Consider the following 21,453-nt stretch of genomic DNA (forward strand, 5'->3'; position numbering starts at 1 on the left):
ATGATACATGTTGCAATCTGGATAATTACGGAAAGTAAAATTCATTTGCAACAATCACTTTCATTCAGAATCTATCCTCCAATCAGATCAACGTATCACAGCATTTCTTCTTATACAATATGCAATAGTTTGCCCTGGCGAACTAAATATGACAATACGATTGTATGTTGATCCCCCAAAATTTAGTTCGATATTTCTGCAGCTAAAAAGAAGAAAAAAATCACATTAAATAGGTCATTTACCGACTACTCAATCATCATGCAGGTCCTGATACGATCTTAATTTCATATCTTGTCATTCGGCTATCACAGTGTAGCGCCTGATACACCATCAATGAAATATTTTGCCAACGCTTGCCTATATATAGTGGCTGTATAATAATCCATACTTTCAAGGATGTCAATGATGATACAGATCGATATCCATGTAACCAGGGAAAGGAAAACCGCTATCAAGCCATCAAAGACGGGATCAATGTCATTGGACAGAGTAGCATCCAATTAAATGTGATACTTTGCATACAAGTATCACGAAGAAACAGATGTGTATGATAATCCTTTTTTGTTTTTTTATGACAGCCTGAGCGGATGTCAAGTCAAAACAATATGTTAAAAAAAAGTGCCAAGCAATTTTTGTGCAAAGCAAATTGACCCAACTTCTTAGGTTGGGCCAATTTGAACCCAAATTGGGTTGTTTTTAACCCAGCATTTTTACAGGTGTATTCAGCACACACTCACCGTGGACCTGGTTGATCTCAGAGTTCTGCGACAGGATCTCGTCAGCTAATTTCTGTGCGGTAGGTAACACCTCCGTGTGGTGGACAGAGATGAGATACTGGACGAATTTTTGCAGCTGGTCGCGGCTCATCTGGAACAAGGTTTCCGAGATGGGCAGGTGCAATTTGACCTGCTCGGGCTTGCGTACCCTATAAAGCGAGAGCGCCACCACGTGGGCGCAATAGAAGATGTCCTTGTTGCCGCAAGTGCACGTGACCGCCGTAATCTTGCAACGGTCGAAGCTGACGCTGACGCTGCATACGAGTTCGGGGGACGAAGGTGTGGCCGGATCCGTAACGGTGCCGCTCAAGTGGAAACCTGGAGAAGAGAAACAATGTTGTGTTATTTGCAGTGGATTCGTTGAATTAAATGTTCAAACTGTGCCTAGTGTAAGTCATTTTAAAAAAATATATATAGTGTAGTAATTCGTTACAGTTCAGTTGTATTTAACTTTTAAGTACCATACATTTCATCTATTACAACGATAACATTCACAAAAAAATACATATCCGTCTCTTGAGTATGGCAAACACGATACAAATATGCACGCGCTTTTTTGTTATTTCCCCCCCCCCCCTAAAAGGCTTTAGCATTTTAAAAAATAAATCCTGCGGACCCCGCTTAAGTGAGACATCTCATCAAGTCCACATCTGCAATGCATGTGAACAACAATGAGGAAGTGAGCAGCGTGTGGAGACGTTCCAGTATGAATTATACTCCCCCTCTTTCCTTCTCCTCCTCCCACGACTTTGAATACAATGTTTGATCTTATCCCTGACTGTGCTATCTGGTGGCGCGGCCGCTCTTTATTATGGCGAGATGAATATGAATGAGCAGGGCGGGGCGGGGCGGAGTCCCCCCCCACCCCCACCCCACGCACAGGATGAACATGAAACAGACACGCACACGCTTGGCCGCAGCGTGAGATCATGCATTTATTAATAATGGGAGTGGTTAAGGAGTGTTATGAATGCATTGATGCGCTCAGGAGAGATGCACAGGCGAAGACATACATCAGCTAAACATGTTTATCAAAGGGTTCGAGCGCACGCAATGCTGTTATATCAAGCATGTATTAGAGCAGATATCAAAGCGGCTCCTCCAGTGATGTGAGAGGCGAGGGAGGAGTTGAATATTTCATTGCGTACAGATGGAAATGGGACACATGCGTCGGCTAAACAAGGGGTCAGTTATCAAGGGTCTCAGAAAATGCAACCCCAGCAGTTTGGATGCTAAATAAAACAAGTCTTCGAAACACTTTGTCATTTCTACTCCTAATAAACTTGTTACTTTTGTCTCTTTCCAGAGATTATGACGACGTAAAAAAGATGGAGGTAACATTAGAAAAAAAAAAGGCTGAACTTTTGTACTTTTATTGAAGTTGAATTGGTGCTTTGACTTCTTTTTTTTCTGTACTTCTACTTAAGTACACAGTGTGAGTACTTTTGCCGCCTGTGCTGAGAACATCAACCTATCTGCAACCATCTGCAAGAGCAGGAAGTGCTGGTGGCAAATATGCAAATGTTGCCAAGGAAATACGCTTATTTCTTTTTTTCCTACCACGGTGAAAGCCAGCTGGCACAAAGGAGTACACCTTTGCAAACAATATTCACACAAGACGTGGTGAGCGCGGAATATGGCAGCTGCCTGCATCTGCGCTGATCAAAGCGAGCCAGCGCTGCTGCGAGGGAGTCACGCCGACTCACCTAAGTGGGACAAAAAGGCTTACAACCGTGCAGCTGATGCGACAACGGAAGACTAAACAGGATTCTGTTCGTGTGTAACGACACACAGTTAACAGAAGGCTTGGAGAAAAGATGTTTCACTTTTACTTTTGTTGCTATAATTATGTCAAAACCAGTTTCGGGGAATCTGTGATAAAAGAACACTGAAGGCGTCCTGGAGGAAGGCTTTCTCAGTGCGAGAAGTGTCATTGAGTTGGTGATAAAATGGTCACCATGGCAACGGCAGGGATGCTATCCTCCTGATTAAAAGCTGGTGCACCAACAAATTGATGCTGAACCACTTTTGTCGACTGAGTACTACATATTGTTGCTGGAATACAAAAGTGTTGTTTGTGAGCGTGTGTGTGACATGTGAATCACGAGGAGTCAATGAAAAGAGAACATCAAAAACACGTGAGAGCAAAGACAACAGGAAAAAAGAACCATACTAATGCAAAGAATGAAACAGCTGCGCCACCTTTTCGTTTCCAGCGTTTTTCTGTTACCCCTCGTGAGGCTAAATTAACACAATTCTTCTTCAAATTCATCACACATGGAGGATGAAGTGGTGATAAAACTCATTCAAAAGTCTGTTTTGTTTCGCCCTCCCACCACCCGACCAGCCAACCAACGCTTGCGCTTTTCCCACAGCTCTCCCTCTCACTGACAGATGGGTAGGTAATGAGTTTCGCCTTTCCCCGTCCAAGTGCCCCCCCACGCCAAATATGCCCTTTTAATTTAGCCAAGTGCTGAGTACAGGGGTATTACTGTTTAGCTACACACACACACACACACATGCACGCCGTTCACATCTCCCATGACTGCTGGTTGGGCGAGTTTTGAAACCTTCCATGGCTCATGTGCTCGCTATTAAAGCGCCTGGTTCCCACCCCGGTCCACCTAGCACCCCCGACTCCCCCTACCCCGAGTGGTGCTCATGGCTCTTTTCTGTGCTGGTTCAAGAGGCCGGCCTCGGCTTTCAAAGTAACCATGGCGGCCATTTTTAGAACAAGGCCTTAGTGAGGTTGCCCTAGAAACCCCTCCTGGCCGTAGCGGTGAAATCACTCTTGGCCCGCGGCGTTGTGGAAGAGCCAGCCAGAATGAGTGCGTGTATATGTACTGTGTGTGTATATATGTATACATGGCTCGGATTAACTATCTTTGAGGAGAAATTTGGCACTTTAATAATGAAATCACACTCATGCAAAAGCTGCTGTGGGCCACAGCTAATGCTCGGGCGCTCACAAGCTGGTCGAATACCACCTGAATGGGCCCATTTAAGTATTTAACACAGACATGACAATTCATACAGTATTATTTTATATATTTTATGCTTGAGGTTTGTGCGCATGTTCACAAACATATTTTTAAAAAAATCATTAAAAACGTTTCCTCCCACAAAAACATTCATATAGGTTACATTGAAGACTCTAAATTGTCCATCGTGTGATGTGAGTTTGAATGGTTTTAAGTCAATATGTGTTGTGCAATTGGCTAGCATCAAGTCCAGCGTGTTGTATCACCTAGCGCCCACTCCATCTCACCTGTGACCCTGACTAGGATGAGCGCTAGAACATCGATGGATGAATGCACCGGTTATTATATGATTTTCTCCAAAGTCGTTGAGTCCAAACCTCATCCCTACACGACACCAATCTCTTGGAGGAAAAGCTGCAGACTGGGAAGTCTTCAACATAGCAAGACAGAATAATGCTGCCTTTATCCGTGGCCTATGAAATAGGATTTAGCTCCCCGCATGAAGGCGGCCCGGCAGGGATGGCGGGCGGCACCCTCAAAGATTCGCACAAAAAGCGCTCAGTGTCCCCCCCCCAAAAAAGGGGGGGGGCTGAAATTAGATTGAGCGACAAACATATTTCTGTAATTGAGTTAAGATCCCAAGTCAAAGTAGAAGACGGGGAGTGGTCATTATGTTTATTGGCTGAATTGGGAGTGATCGTTAACAAAATCTAATCGGGGTGCGCGAAAAAAGTCAGTCTCCATGACTGATTTCGCTGTGAAAGCGAGTCAACAAAGAGAGCAAATAGATGTTAAATGTGCCTGTGCTCATCCACTTTGGCCTCACACATTAATCAAATTACCTTGTCAGACAAGATGAGGAAAGGGGGGGGGGGGGGGCGCAACACAAGCTTTTTATGATCGGAAGCCCGTGAGCGCCTGCGGCCGATCGGAAAATACGCCATCTGACTCCCATGTTGACCAAAGATGGCCTGCGAAAAACCTCATGGATAAAAAGGCTACCGGGTTGGAATCCGATCCCAAAAGCTCAGATTTGCAGTGGGTCGAAGAGAGGTCGCCGCGCAACCCCCACCTTTAGACCCTCGGCACACCCACAGTCAAAAGAGCTCCCCCCTAATCTCCTCACCACGACTCGATTAAGAGGCCTTTTCGGATCTCCGAGCATGTGTGGTCCTATAAGGAAGCACCCAAACGGAGACCATAAACAGAGATCAATGCTATCCTGCAGGAGACCTTGCCTCAAATGCGTGTGTGTGTGTGTGCTAGGTGTGGGAGGGGCAGGAATAACACAGCTGAGCTCCAAGGGCGGCCATATTTATGCCTTGAACCCTCCGGGGAGTGCGAGGAGCCGTCTTCTCCCCAGATGTGTTTTCCTCTCACCTCTCTCATGATCCCAACTTGCTTGTGCAGTGCTACCCTGACATCTAAGTTACCAGTGCCCCAATTTACAGCTATAGGAACTTGCATGAGGGCAAGGAGTGCCATCATCGCTAATGCTTGCTCTGCTGTTTACCGAGTCAAACACATGAATACAAAATAAGGATGCAAATACAAGGACCTGCGGGAGGACACAACTCGCACACCAAGACGTTTACACAAGATGAAGCTTCTGATGTCACTCACTAGGCCACGCCCCAAGTCAAGGTACCGTTACAGAGCTTGAATTAGCATTTGATGATCTTTTTTCGTGTGCATGCTAATCATCAGGACAGAATGGGATGCGCACAGAGGAGCCCGGGGGGATGGTTGGGGGATCGGAGCTGTCACTGGCTAGCGTTTGCAAGTGACAAGCCGCCGCCAACTTGCCACTTAGTTGCCAAGCGCTACATCCAGAGTGACTTGCAATTTTCCAACTATCACTTTCAAAATGGATTGTAATTCCGCAGGACAGGAGGCCCTGTCAGTGACGGATCCCAAAAGGTTGGCCGCTCTGAAGGATGGGCGGCAATGCAGAGACAGCTGAGCGTCTGCATGAGGAAGAAATCGAAACAAAAGAAGGAATGAGAATTATAATGGGGCGGCTGTATGGACAAGAACAGAAAATAATTGAAACCACCACTGGATTCCTCACAATATAAATTAAAATGAACTATTTTAATATTTGCAATAATATATAATATATATATTTGAATGTATTGACCTGATCTCAAAAGTAACATGCATTATCGGTGTGTCCAATGCAAAGTATGTCTCCTCACTATTTATTTGAAATGGAAAATATTCTTTGTTGTTTTATTGGCCACAAAAGAGGAGCTTGATTTTTATGGGAAATCAACAAAATATAAAAAAAGAACATCACTTTACATTTTATTGAATTGAATGCATTAATATGCATATATAAACTATTAAATGCAGTAAAAAGTAAAATTATATAGTATTTATTCCAAATACTTAGTCAAGCAACCAACAATCCATTTTGCAGCATTGGTGTGAGAGTTCTCGTCTCTCTGGGGTGACATCGGTGAACCGTTATTGTGCTCTTTGCAAAATAAACAAGGCATTGCCATCGTAAAGCTGTGTGTACATTTATGGAAATTTACATTTTTATGTTCTCGTTAGCTTTAAGACGGTAAGACATGAAATTATTCAATAAAGCAGCCGCCGATAGCCGTTAAGCTTAGCCTAGCTTAGCCACAAAGGACAGCCATCTTACAGTAACACTTAATATACAAACAAGGCACATGTTCGGGGACTATTTATAATGTATTTTAAGATAGCTACAGCCAGGAGTGACAACTGCTTTTTCAGGTCGAAATGCTTTGAGGCCTTTTTGCCGACAACTTTGTAGCAATGTTTTTTGTTTGTTCTAAAATTATGGAGCTCAGGTTGAAAGCATCCCATCATCTGACTATATACCCAAGTCACTTGAGAAGCTGGTGGCCTGCTAATTCCGTCTCCTGGCTGTACATTAACTTAACATTATAGTCATTCGTGTGTGAGGTTCATTAGCGTGAATGAAATTACAGCAGGCCCAGGGAATGAATGTGCGTAATTAGCGAGAGGTGTGTCCCGAGAGGGCTGCTGAAGCTGCAGTATATGGACGGATGGACATTATGTCATGGACATTGAAAAGCCATTGAAAAGCCATCGCCTGCTCCTTCAGGCCTAACGACATAGCCATATAGTCGCGGTAGTGAAGCGTGGTCAAGCCGAGCGAGCGAGGCCTTTTCTGCCGGCTTAAACGGCATCAGAATCAATCACCAACATTTCAAACCCTAAACGTGAACATTTCTTCCATGAAATTTCAATCGCTCTATTTCATGGTATTTCTATTTCCAGTACATGTGGATGCTACGTGTTACTGCCATAGCAACCTATCTAATCTGGTCAGGGTTTTCAGAATCAATCATGCTGACAAATGTAACCTATTAGCAATGAGATTGGGCCTTATTTCAATTTTAGTCACACGGGGCTGGCACATAACATCAGCATTGTTCTGTCCTCTGTTCTGATTGGTTGGTAACAGTCAAAATGGTTAGAACCGAGTTCCACGAGCAAAACACACAATCTTCATGCATTTAATGGTCAGTATCTCTGGTGTGATATATTGAATTTACATATTGTATGTGTCTGTCCTTTTATTAGATATATATTGTCAATTGCTCCAGTTAATGTACAGTTCTATGATGTTATTTTACATTTGTGTACAGCACTGATTGGTTGGTAAAATTGCGACTTGATAGCGATTGTATTAAGTGGTGGATGAAGTCAGGTAAGTCCCTGCAGAAGGTACCAAATGCACAGCACGCCACTGAGTAGTGGAGACATGATCGTGCTGGCCCAGTGAAGTGAGTGAGATGATGCCGCCTGGAATCAGTCAAGCTTGAAGAATAAACAAAAGAGTCAAACAATAAATGCAGCTCAATGGTTTGGAATGTATGTATACGTCGAGCTTGTGAGTGTGTGTGTGTGATTAGCACAAAATGACATTGTGCCAAAATTGATGACACATGCCTTCTCGCCTCAATTGCACTTTGACCCATAATAAATCGTTTTGATCAAAGGCGTTTGGAGGATTTGTTTTGGCGTGGAAAGGTTGTTGCAAATGGAAAACGACGCACTACAAAGGCGTGTGTTACAACACAGAGGCCAACTGAAAATAATTATTTGCATGCAACCGGATGTGCGCGTGCACCGATGCAAGTAGACTTGTGTGTTTGTGTGGATATTATTTAAGTCCAGGAAGTAGCCAGGCAAATGTTTACCCTCCCTATTAAATGAATTCAATGTCCAAGTTGTTCAGTAGTATATGGCAGCAACAGAGGATGCAAATTGTGCTGACACCCATAGCACAGAAATATCGCCCATGCGGTGGTAGCATAGCATCCAGTCTGTTTAGACTTATCGACAAGACCCAAAACCTAAGCACAAGAACATAAGAAAACAGTTTGACATCATTTGAAACTCATCTTACAGCATCACCCTAAAAAAAAAATGGTAAAAACGCTCTGGTCACTTCTTCCGCTCCGTTAACAAGCCAGGCTAAGCGTGGGCTATTTGTTTCTCACTTGAGATGTCTTTGACACCAGCTACCATTTTCCTACTTGGTGTCATCTCATGACAGAAAGAGAACAGAAAACACAAATGTGTGTTTGTTTCAGCAAATAGCCATCGACAGGTTCCATTAAAAAAAACTCAATAAGTGAATATGAATAGTGAATATGCATGGGCGATTACAGCTGCATATCATCCTTGGAGGTTCCATTTTACTGTACATTATAAACACATGTACATTTGATCAGCCAGTTCTGACACACATCACTCACGTCGGCCTCACGCATACACTCCTACTGGCTTTAGTGGCTCTCTACAATCACCCTCCTTCTGCTCCCAAACAGCTCCTCCTCTCTCCTCAATAATTGGCTCATCTCCGGTTGCCCCCTCCCATCACAAACACGCACGCACACACACACGAACACACACACACGGGGAATGTTCCCTAGCCTTGTGCTGACCCGTTGTGTGTGCACTGACGTCACTTACTAGACAAGGGGAGGCATCATTCCAGACACACACACTCACACGCAGAGTCACACACGTGCACACATAAACACACACACGCAAAGGCCCCAGTCGAAGGGGTGGGGTGAAGGAGGGGGGAGCATTCCTGAGCAGGCACACAGACACACATCACCACGCCTGGCGGAGGGGAAGCGTGGGGAGCGCTCAGCTGTAGCGGGTAGGCGGGGTAGAGCAGGGGGGATGGTTGGCGGATGGGAGACGGGGGAGGAGGGTGGGGGGGTCGTGGCAGCAAGCCAGCGTTCCTCTGAGCTCAGCACTTCCCCTTTCAGCTCCAGCCAGGCGCTGCTTTTTTTTTTTTTTGCGTAACGCACAGCAGCCCCTCGCCGACCGGACCGCCAGCTCCATTTAACCCCTTCCTTCCCGGATGCACAGAGGTCACACCGGCCGTTCTCATCATCCTCCACGTGTGTGCTTGTGCAAGATCCCTCCACCACCACCATCCTGCCTAACAGCCCCCCAACATCCTATTATATAGCTCATAGGTTCATATTATTACCTTGACACACATGAAAGAACACATGCATGCACACACCAGGAAGTGAGTTAAGCCTCTCGGAATCCATTTTCTTTTAGTTTTTAACAATGCTGAGAGGCTTTGTATTGCTAAATGTTCCTGTTATTGTTCTTTGATCACAGTGAGGGTGAAAAGTAGAGTCCAAAAAGTACAACATTATTACAAAAGGTAAACAACTCCAAGCGCTTTGGCCTTCAATCTTATTGCAGTCCATGCATCCAATTTGTACTCATTAGGGTCAAGCTAGAGCCGATGTCAGTTGATTTTGGTACACACGGGACTGATCGCCAGTCAATCGCAGGGCGCCTATAGACAGACAAGCGTTCAACTTTGGACTATTCGTAACACTCAGAGGTCAGTGCCTGTGAGAACGTTTACATGCAGTCAATAAATAAAAGTAGACTATTGGTTTTCAGGTTTTAAAGGCCATGTAAACGTGAGCAAAAAAAAAAACAAATATACTCTTATTTGGGGTTTTCAAACCCTGAAGAGGAGATAATGGTTTCTTTTTCCAACAAAGGGCTACAAATAGCCTCATGCAGAAGTGGCAAGACAAAGAAATCTCACGGCTCACATTAACCACAACAGACAGTTCTTGGCGGAAGGGTGGGCCACGCAAGGAGGTGAGCCTCTCTCACGTTTTAATATTGCTTGACACACGTCGCGCAGCATCTCTCAAGTCCACATCAAATACCTCCGGTCAAGGGGGCGGCGAAATGAAGGGGCGGGAGGATGAAGACGACGGTAAAGGAGGCGGGGGGAGTGTCTGGAGAAAGGTAAGAGTACACGGGGTCGATGCTGCTGCCTGCGGGCTCTTGCTGTAAATATTGACGTTGATGTTAGGAGCACTCTCCCAAGGATAAGCTATAAAGCAAAAGGGAGGGGGTAGCATCACATGCTACAGAAGGGGGTAGAGGGTTGGAAGAGAAATCAATGAGGGGTGAAGCCTCGCAATCGGAGAATTGAGATCCTCTTCCTCCTCTCTGGGTGGCTTCGGTTTCAACTCTCACAGTAAAAGCAGACATTACAGAAACATATCGCCTTTCGCGGCAATGGAGATGAAATAAACCTCCGCTGGAGGAGAAGAGAGGAGGAAAGACCCAACCCCATAGATACTCTCTTTTGTTGACATCTGTATATGTCGCCATGACAACCCGCCACTAGTGCAAGCATCCGTATTTGCATTGGAGGGAGCGTGATTGTTGGCAAATAAGAGGTGTGCACGGCGCAGCCATTCATTGTGTGCTCATCACACTTGTTTGCCTCACGTCGTCTGTTCGATGATTGCGGAATATAGGCCTGTAGCGCCATGGCGTTAGACGACTGAGGACATCATTCCAAATGTCGCTTGGTCTTTGCTTCAACAGCCCCTGACACATGCACTTTTGTTCACGGGGGTATGAACCCAGCGCCATGGCAACCAGAAAGGACGTTGGAAGGACCTGCGAGTTCATCGCAAAGGATAGAGAATGTGTTTATGTGTTATTCGTATCCTGTGGGCAAGTCAGCATTCACCCATGAAGTAGGTCAGTGAAAAATTTCCCAAATTAGGTCACTGGCAGTCAATGGATGCCAATGTGAGTGAGTGTGTGTGTGTGTGTGTGTGTAAAGCCATGTTTCTACCATGCGGTACGCTTCGGTGGGCAGTGTGGTTTGAAGACCTGATGTGGCGCCCACGTCGGGGTGTGTGAAAGCTGCGTCAGCTTTGTAAAAGCCCGTGACATCATAGTTTAACAAAAAACAACACCATGAGAGGAGCACATCAGAAATTAAGAGCAGGAACGAAAAGGTCATTGAGTTGTAACTGGTAGCCCCACTAGACGATATACAACGAGAGGTGACCTGCTAAACGACTGGTAGCCCCAATTAAAAAAGTGAACGCCACTGCACCACTTCCTGTTTCCACCTTCTGTTATGAACACAATTACAAAGTACTAGTAATAGAAAGTTTTGTGAAGCAAGTGGACTCATTCAAAGCAGTAAGACTCCAGAGTGGACTGGCTGACTTCATGTGAGTTTTCCCAAACAACGTTGTGTTACTTCATACAAAAGCAGAATGAGGCATCAAAACTGTCCCAAAGCAGACCAACTTCAAGCAGTCACTTTTTCTCTGCTCCAACATCGTTTGTATCAGGAGGCGTGTGCATCAAACAAGCCCTTTTGATTGAGAGTGCTTATGAAAAGCAGTCCGATTCGGTTACAGTGCCTAGGTCTGATTATTTAGCAGCCCTCCTCCTTTTCCTCCATCGGGCCCCCTCCAGCTGTTTGGATGGCTGCTCGCTTGTCATCTGCCTCTGTTCCTTCAAGTTTCTCCCCTCCCCATTTTCAAGAAGCCACAGTGGGAGCGCGGCTTGTTGCCGATAAATGGCGGAACACAGGACACTTTGAAGTGCCGAATGTGCTTTCATCGTCCCGCATCTGTCAGTCAACGTGAAGAGCCCAAAAGGAAACTTTTTTTTTTTGCTGCACAAACCACGCGCCCACCCTCCCCCACCTGCCCCTTTGGTTTCCTCTTTGTGCATACACAAACAACCAAAATGGCAACAACAGCCAGAGTGGGCTGGATAATAATCCACAAGGCGCTATTGCCGTGATGTGAGCGTGAAGCTACGGCTCGTGTTGCGGTGGTTCTGTTTAGGTGTGTCTTAATTAATTGTTAATATGAACCATGACGCTACCAATGGCCTCAATGGTGAAATTCAACGAGAGATGGCCACAACGCTGCAAAAACTAATAATGGCCCCAAATCAGGAGGAAGTTTATCCGTGGGGTGTTTTGTAACTCCATGCAAGGGGCGAAGGGTGTTAGAGAGGAAGTGGAAGACCACTGACAGGTGTCGTCTCTGTGCAAGACCCCCACCTAATCCCACAAACCCGCAGCCTAGCTCCGTCAGCCACCGAGCTGTCCAGGGGAGGGGGACGAAAATCTCTGTTCCCTGGGCAGAAATCAAACCGCCAGGAGATGTGACAAGGCCCCACTTCTCCCTTCCACCCCCCGCCATCTGCTGCCAATCACACGTCACATGCTTCGCACCCTCGCCCGATGCGCAGGCTGGTCGTCGGTGCCAGGGCCCGAGCTGTCTCTGCAAGTTAAAGAGACGTAAAGGAGAGAGCGAGCAGACAAAGAGTCACATGCGGAAAGAGGCCTCGAATGCGCGAGCCGAACGTGGCTTGGAGGAGGGAGCGAGCCACAGTGAGTTACAGTGACTAACGTTACCAGCCAGGGAGAAATGCCTGGAACAGAGCGGCCGGGTATGCGAGCCAGAGGACTGAACTGCGGCCAGCCTGGATGGAGTCTCGGTCCAGATAACTTGGGCTCGGACCAAGGGCCCAGCCGCAGCTCGTCGGCGACGGGAAGGAGGGAGGGAGTGGGGGAGAGGCGTGCTTATGGGCAAAACAGAGAGTGTTTAGAGGCTTTTCAGCTGCAAAAGTGGGGATGGTTGGAAGGGAAGTGCTGCGAGTCAAGCCAGCCGAGCTGGATTCGAGGCGCAGAGGCAGGGCCGAGTCGGGGCGGCGGAGAGAGGAGCCAAGGGCTGGAGGCCAGAGGAAGGAAAGGAAAGAAGGGAGGGCTGGAGCATGGCTGGGGCCAGGGCCAGGGCCAGAGCCAGAGCCAGAGCCAGAGCCAGAGCCAGGGGCCCCCAGCTTTAGATTTAGTCAGCTGTTCCCCTGGCCAGCAGCTGGAAGGACATACAGAAAGACGGGTGAGGCAAGGGGGGGAGGGGTGAACAGGAAAGCAGAGAGGGAGAGATGGATGCAGGGGTGGGGATGGAGGTTAAGGAGGTGGACGAAGGAAAATCCATTAGATTCCAACTACTAGCAGAGGTGGCAGAAGCATTCACACTCTGTAGAAGTTAATGGCCGAATCATAAAAACGGAAGAAATACAGCCTAATTGCGTGTGTATTTATTTTTTTTAAAGATTTGAGCAGACGGAGACTTTCTGAATGCCAAAACCATTATTGGAATTGACAACAATAAATTCTCTTCAATTCGGCCATGGGTGGAGATTATCTTGCTTATCCAAATCTGTTGCCATTATTACTAATCGTTCAGTCCCCGTTATGTTTAGTTTTTCCCACTTTTTCAACACTTCAACACTTGCTTTCTGCGCTTATGTCCAAAATTAGTCTATTTTGACAAAGGTGCAATAAATAGCTCTTTACAAAAAAATACCACTCTAGTACAAGAAACCTGAAAAATCTACTTAACTACAGTCAAGTATTTGTACTTGGTTACTTCCAGCCGCTGGCGACTTTAGCATAGACCGGAGAAAGCGCAGACAGGAGGTGGTTAAGGCTCAGTGGCTCCCCTCCTCACTGGCTGGCCAGCCGCTCGGGCAACAGTCCTGCTATTCATTGCGGACCGCCCGCCGCCGTGATCCGAAGCGCGCTCCGAGAGCTCTCCGCTAACAGGTGCCATATACGCACAGTGCGCACTCACTTGAGAGCTACGACTATGAATCAAGAAAAATGAGGGTTAGCAAGTACTGCAGAAGAGAAAGCAAAGACAAAACAGGGATGAGAGACATTTAATTGCACATATTTGGTTTCTAGGAAAAGCGAGTCACTGGTGGGGGGGGGGACTACTAACAAAGCACGATCACATTCCACGGGCGTTGCGGCTAAAAAGCATTTTGGCCGCGAGTGACTCAGCAGTGAGATTTTGCAGGTGTGCAACGCTTGCGTACCTGGGCTGTGCAATGCATAACAATGAGCTGCATGTGGCCTGCTGCTTCCTTCATTTGCTTTCACAAATGCCACAATTTTACATACCATAAAAAAGAGGGCTTTCCTTAAAAAGGAGCCATCAAAATAACTATGCAGCAGGAAAAGATGAAGCAAATCCAATTCGAGCTCAACTACAAAGGTTATTGTTTATGACGGAGTGATGTCACCCAAATATGTTCGGAACTCCAGCACTAAACGTGGTAACTAAATGTGTCTTCTTGAACTATATGACCAAACGCCAACACTTTACTTGTTTCCTTAGCAACAAGGACTGTATGTATTTTCATCTATTAATCTTTAAATTGTTGCATCCAGCTATTAAAACCAAAATTATACTTGTCAGATTGTATCGGATTTGAGGAAAAAAAAGATGGACGTTCAAACAAATCCGTTGTAACCCGGACTTGATCCATGTTGTGCAGCCATTTAAAAGCAACATGGGAAGTCCCGTTTAATTTAGATTAACTAAAAATTGGCAGTTAAAAATCCACGCTAGCCCCATTTTTTGTCGTTTTGTGAAACAGTTAAATGTTCAGCCTGTATTTCCAATGGATGTAATGGAAACAAAAAACTGTTCTGAACTGGTTTGTCTACAATGTTTTTTTAAGCAGATCTAACAGCTCCATTGCGGGTTGGGTCATGTAAACCTTAAAGAGCCCTTTGGTGTTCCTCGTTGGGACGCGTAGGCGGTATGACGAAAGCCGCGTCAGATTTTGTAATAGTTGGACATCATCCGCCACACACCATCGTAGTAAGAATGTAGTTTAGCAATTAAGTACAGAAAGAAAAGGAATGTTTCACAGTACAGGGAAGTTCAAAGTTCAAAATCTTGTGCAATATCTGCATGGAGGCCATTACGGAAGATTTTTTACACACTTCCCACACAGACACGTACAGGGAGTCCTCACTTTACTGTGCTGCCAAAATGTGAGGTTTTGAGCAAACACACAGTTTCAGATCAGTTGCAGTTTTTCCATTCTATTGTTTTGCATTTCCAACCTAACGCCTAAAGATAATTTAAGAGTCTTCAATTCATCCAGCATACATGTTTTGGGGACGCGAGAGAAGCCGGACAAGGAAGGGAAAAAAAAATGCCACACAGGAAGGCCAGAAAGATCCGAATACCAAACCTCCGAAGTGATCGCTCCACCGCAAACCGTATGACCTGGTGGATCCAAAGCTTCATACTTGAAAAGGTATTGGACCCCTCCTCCTCCTCCATCACTCTCCTGACTCCCCCAGCACCCATCTGCCGTCGTCGTTCCTCAGCTTCCCTGCCATCTCATCCCCCCCGTTTGCGCCCCACTCCCCTCCGTCCCGCTTAATGGCGCAGGCATCCAGTGTGGAATATAGATCAGTGCGAGATGGATGGGACACCGGGAGCTCCGGCCAATCACGTAGGTCCCAGACCAAAGATTAACTAAATATTAGCTGACAGCGAGAGAGCGAGGCCGGGACACAGCTGCAGCTGCCCGTGCCACGGCTCATGGAACAAACGACACAGAGTGGGTCGGCCTCAGCCGGGGAGGGGTGCGGATTCGGGTGTGCGCATGCAATCAGAGGCGCCTTGGGAGAAGAAGTGCACTAATCAAATTCTCTCCTGCCAAGGCGGGCTGCGAGGAGGTAAAAAACAAAAAGGGAATAAATCTTTATTAGGCGATGTGTCCCCTGCTTTATCGATCGCTTCGCCCCCTTCCCTCGCTCGTCCCCCTCCTCCTTTTGTTATTTTAGGAGCGCGTCTGCCATCCGCTCCAATCCAGTCGGGCTGTACATCAGAAACGACCATTACCAACGTCTCCCCGGGCCGGGGTGGCCTGTCAGCGGCTGTGAAAGGGTTAGGAGGTTAGATGACGTAGCCGCCCAGGAGGGACGGCTATACGCTTGCCAGACAGACAGACAGGCAGCCAGATATGAGGTTCTGGGCAAGAATGCAGACGGACAGGGTGGAAATGCCACTGCGGCGGCCAACTGTCAACAACACAACGACGGCTTTTGTTGAAAGTCGTGCACGGTCGTGCAGCAAAAAGCATGGCCGGGACCCAACAGAACAAGGCGCGGTAAAACCGGTGCAGGTTTCAGGAGCGAAAAAAGGCAATAAATCTGAGAATCTATTAAATATGTCCACCGGAGTAACGATAGCCCAGTTTTAGCACGCGAGCATACTACGTAGGAATGTTTTTCTCCCCAACAAAGGGAAGCTGTCGTACACATGCTGAATATTGCATAAAGACAAGCGGTCGACAAGCACTTTACCTGTACAAAACAAGGTCTATGTTTTATTGATGCTAGCAACTCAAGTAAACAAGGTTACAAATCGAAGCAGACGTGAAAGCTTTTGCTTCTCATGAGAATTTTGTCAGATTTTGTGCAAAAAAGGCTTGAGGTTACTTACGCTGGATTTATACCACACAGCCAAATACCCAATTGCAATTAAATGTTAAATTTGATTTGTTTGATGTGAGTTTGCTTCCACTGAAAACATGAAATATTCCATCTCAAAATACACATACACTCAAATATTAATAATAAAATTATTAAAGTAATAATTGACCTGACCTGACTCTTCTTCCATTGATGAGAACAACCTCCATATGTGCCATGATTCTGCTATATTTTAGATTTCTTTAGGTTCGATTTTTTAACGTGTCAATTTGCGGTGATTTAGCACCAAACTGGCATCGGTGTAAATCCAATCGGCACACTCTGCAGTCTGCACTCACATTGGCGGATTCACAAATAAAATGTTGAGCTGCATTTTCAAGAGACTTGATTTTCATCTGAACATATTTGATTCCATTCCATTTTCTTTTTGTTCTGCCAAGATGCATATCCCAATTCTGCCACTTGTGAGCAAACAATTGGAATTGTGTGGCGTCAGCTTCGCAATGTCAATCCAGCCTTAGTGATTTGGCCTCAGTTTGCCACAAAGCAATAATCACCCCGACACAATCAATGGAACTCTAAATGATCCATTAATCGACCTAATATTACGCCCAGCGCGGTTTTCATGTCTGCAGCTCAAAACTCAAGACCGGCTACAAACAGAACAATTTGTAGCATTTGCTGCAAAAACAGCCCAAGAACTCGAGGCCTAAACATGAAAGAAGTTGTTTGCCCGAGCGAAGCGTGTATAACATAAAGGGGAGGAATTGCCGGGAAAACTCCAGAGAGCTAAAATCACAGCAAATAGGCCGAGTGTTGTTCCTCCTAATTCTAGACATTGGTAAACACAGCTTCTAAATGTAGCAGCAGATAGCCCTGAGGTCACGATGCGCACTCGCTTTGACTGGGAACGAGGCGCCGACAGGGAAGAACGCTAGCCGCGTAGGCAAGCCATCCTCGGGGAGATTGGACACAGGAAGCATTATGGAAACATGCCGTATCTAGATAGGGTCAGTGTAAATAAGATATGAGTTTCTATTGCCCGGCTTGGGAAATGAAATGGGGGGAAAATTGAGAAGCGTCGAAATGGAGAGTCTAAGAGCATATCAAAAGGAGAGGGAGGAAAAGAGACACGCGGGATGATTAGAAGGAGCTCGGGAAGAGGAAGGAAAACTATGGGTGAGTACAAAGAGCAATAATTAAGGGTACGTTTACACAAAATGACCCAGTAAAAACGGGGACCTCAGCGGAAAGAGGATAATGATGTCATGTATGCCCGGCCACTAGTTGGCAGTGTCAAAAAGGCATGCAGCAGCTCTTTTGTCTGTCCCCAGTTTGGCGTATGAAAGTAATGAGACTCTGCTGGACACAGTTGAGGTGTGGTTATTGTTTATCTTCCATGCTAGAAGCACAAATGATACGACAGGGACTCGTTTGTGTTTTCAGAATTTAACTCTCGCGTTATGATTAAGATTAAATCGACCTGTTTAAAAGATTCTATTAAGAAAATCTATAAAACCAAAAGTTAAAAAAATAAATAAAATCTTGTACTATTATAACTATTATTTGCAACAACAACAAATTCATTTCTTTTTTGTATTTTTGTATTATAAATGCACAGCAAGTGGATAGGCCCATTAATATTTCTGGTATACCAAACAAACAATATATACACAGGAGGGTTAAACAGAAATACTAATGATGTTGTATTTCGGTACACAAGATATCAGTTTATTCCCACATGGTCTAATTTGGATACGAGTCATGCCAGAGTAAAACGCACAGAACCAATATAGTCGGATCAGAATCAGATGATGCCACTGGTCATCAGATGTATCACTTGAAATGTACACTAGAAGTCTGAATTTCAAATCTTGGCATGTTCAGGCTACCCAAAAAAAGAGCGTGGGTGCAAATGTCTCTTTGAAGTGAAACAAAAGTGAACCAAGCCACGTGGCTGCCTGTCATACCAGGACGGCCTCTCCCTTTCGCGTTTTCAGCCGAGCTCATGTCTCGCATGCCACAGCGGCCTGACATCGCTGCACCAGGCGCAGCCAGAGGCAGCTTGTGCGCTCTCTGCTTCCCGACACCGCCGCCATCACCGCCGCCCTTTCCCCGCATAGCTCACATTGTTCCAGAAGACTGCTGAACAGTCTGAAGGGGTAAAAAAAAAGAAAAAAAGCCACCTTTCTAGGCCCTGTCACACGATACAAAGGGGAAAAGGTGAATCCTTTTTTGTTTACACTGTAAACCTTTTTAAAAAGTCTCCATGAGCAAGCTAATTATCATTTATTATACCTCAGATTGAATTTATAGAGGTGTGGGTAACTTTTTAATCATCTACTATAAACGCAACTTCATTTGTGTTTAATATTTATTTTCTGAAACAAAAACAGTTTTTAGACGTTCATTATCAATTAGGGGGCTGTGGCCTACAAGACGCTGCGCTGTTTGTATTCCCGACGTGCATTTTATTTTTAATACCGAGCAGTATTAGGGTTGCGGGTGAGATGGAGCGCATCCTAGCTGACAATTTTTAGCCTTAAATGAGCCGAACATGAATTAATGGATTTGTATTCCCTGCAATGAATGGGCATTCACTGTGTGCTGATTTCAGTCGTTAGCCTAAATCTGGCTCTGATTCCTCATTGCATTCAGATTCCAGTAAAAAAAAAAAAAAAAAAAGACTTTAAAAGCCAATATTGTAGAAGAACTGCTTCTCTTTGCATGCACAAGGCCAGCTTGGTTGTTTATTGGAAAACAATAATGACAGCTCGCTGGTCTAAGTAGAGCAATTGGCCACTGGGGGGTCGGTCTGACCATGATGCTCTTTGGCTTTAGTAATCCCTCAGGGAGGAAGGGGGGGAGTAAAGTGATGAGGTCAACGCTGGGACAGCTTGACGAGAGAACACCCCTAACTCGTTGTGCGCTTGCGTGGCAGGGGTCAGCGACAGGTAAGCCCTCATCGCTGTCGGTTGTTTATTCTTAGGCGCCGAGGTGGTGGCGCCCCGGCATTGCCGAGCCAAGGAGCGCCTTTAAAAAAAAAAAAAAAAAAAGAAGAAAAGAAGCGTGTGTGTGCGTGCAGGAGTGGAAAAGAGATAGCGTGGGAATGAAGACAGACGGGAATGTCATCCACCCGCTTATCATTTACATGCCTCACCTTTTAGTATTGGCCTCACCGTAAACACTCTTGGTGAGCCCTTTGTGCTAAGATAAACATCTCAAGTGGCTAACTATTAGCACAAGAGCTTTTCTTCTGTCTTAAAGGACAAATATTTTTGCTCTTTCTGCAATTTAAAACAATTCCTCAGGTGTTTCAATAACACATGTGGCGTGCTTTTATCATATTTTGAACAAACCAGATGACTTAAAGAGGTTTCACTGTCCACAAAATGGCCACTCACGCAAAGACTAGCTAGCATACAGCATCCATACATTTAAACATTCCACCGCAGTAAGCAAGCAAGCCACTTTGTGCTTATTTCAGCAGGCCATTGGTGCAACGAGGAATTCATTAAAAACAGAGAAGGGAAAAAAAACACGTGAGCATCTGATAGGAGAATGCTGAGTGCTGCATTCCCTTGTTATTATTGCCCAATCGAAGGGCAGCGTGGCAATAAAAGTCATTAAATGAAATAGGGAAAAAAATGGCTTTTAATAGGCCGCTGTCATTGTGGATTTAGTAGGGCCTTTCTGCCGCCGCCCCGCCTGCCTGCTCGCCTTGCTTGCTCCTTCCTCGCGGGGAGGAAGAGGAGCACCGGCGGATTCCTAGACAGAGTCTCGCAGCTGACGCAAGGCGAGCAGCCACAGTCTGGGAGCGGAGACAAGTGGAGTTGGAAAAGGGGCGGGTGAAGGGGGACCGGGATAGGAACTCACGCAGGAGTTTTATTACTTTAGCCGGTTTATTTTAACAGGGGACACACAAATGGACATAGTGATAGGGCGAATTGAAAATGCGTTAGTGTGAGGGGTGTTTTTGAAAAGCTACATCTGGACTGTGGTCGTGAGGAAAAAGCTGGAAGCGACCATGTCTGAGGCCGGGAATGGGAATCAGAGGGAGAGACGAGGGGGGGGCTGGCACCAGTGGGTTGGAAAGACTGGAAATAGGGCAGAGACATTTGGACTCAGTTGATGGCAGAAGGACAGTCTTGGTGAAAAGAGAAGTTAAAGGCTGGGTGTGGAAAAGAGAACTTGGAGGGGATGTGTGGGTTTTTTTGGAGGTAGGGAGGTCTGGGACCGTCTGGTGTGCAGGGGACTTAACAGGCTGTCGTAAAGGGACACGTTTGATCACCCACTTCCTCGTTTCTGATGCTTTTCCAGACAAAAAAAAAATGACAAATGGTTTTTTTTTTTTATCTCATCGCATATGGCAGTGATTCTGTTTTGATTGCTTGTCGGCCACACGCACATCACAAAATAAATCGGGTAAATTAGCATTTTAATGCCTGTCGCCAAAATAATCAGGCGATTGGAAGACGTTAATGGGAATAATTGCCACACTTGAGATGGCAAACACAAAAAACAGAATGTGTTTTTCCTCCAGACACATATACTGTGAAGACTTTACGAGAGTTTTATTTTTACAATGCCATAATGACTACAACCATACGTAATTAGTATCACTAAGTACAGCACAGACATCAGCAAAGCCTGACAAACAAGTGAAAACAAATAATAGCTTAATAATGGACAGCCATAATTGTATTTGTTTGTCCATCTGCAGGGCACTTCCTGGTTCCTGAAGGGATGACCAACTTGGCGGCCATTATCATGGTGCTCGGTTCCATTTGCCATTTTAAGTATGGCAGGAAACTACAACAACTAGGCTTCATTGAATGCACCAGTGGGAATGAAGCACAATGACCATCAGCAATAATGCAGAATGACATTCTCCTGTGTTGAATTCTCAGCATGTGGCTGTTTTACCCAAACAGACACAAAAGGCAACAAGGAAAAAAAGAGATGATGAGACTATGGATCATTGCAGCTAAGTGGAGACTGTGGAGTACAATACAGCAGTGTCCAGAGTCGAGGCACAACAATGGTGTGAGTT

The 21,453-nt window shown here is 45.6% G+C and overlaps 1 protein-coding gene across 1 annotated transcript in view; it reads right to left on the reverse strand.

The window, feature by feature from the left end:
- The window catches only part of LOC119126726 (zinc finger SWIM domain-containing protein 6-like), a 44,525-nt gene that overhangs the window by 15,387 nt on the left and 7,685 nt on the right, over positions 1 to 21,453 (reverse strand). Inside the window, exon 2 of the mRNA XM_037258066.1 lies at positions 738 to 1,094. Coding sequence (XP_037113961.1) covers positions 738 to 1,094 — 357 coding nt within the window. The remainder of the gene's footprint in view (positions 1 to 737; positions 1,095 to 21,453) is intronic.

Source organism: Syngnathus acus, chromosome 9 (assembly GCF_901709675.1).
Source record: "Syngnathus acus chromosome 9, fSynAcu1.2, whole genome shotgun sequence".
Classification (NCBI taxonomy): domain Eukaryota; kingdom Metazoa; phylum Chordata; class Actinopteri; order Syngnathiformes; family Syngnathidae; genus Syngnathus; species Syngnathus acus.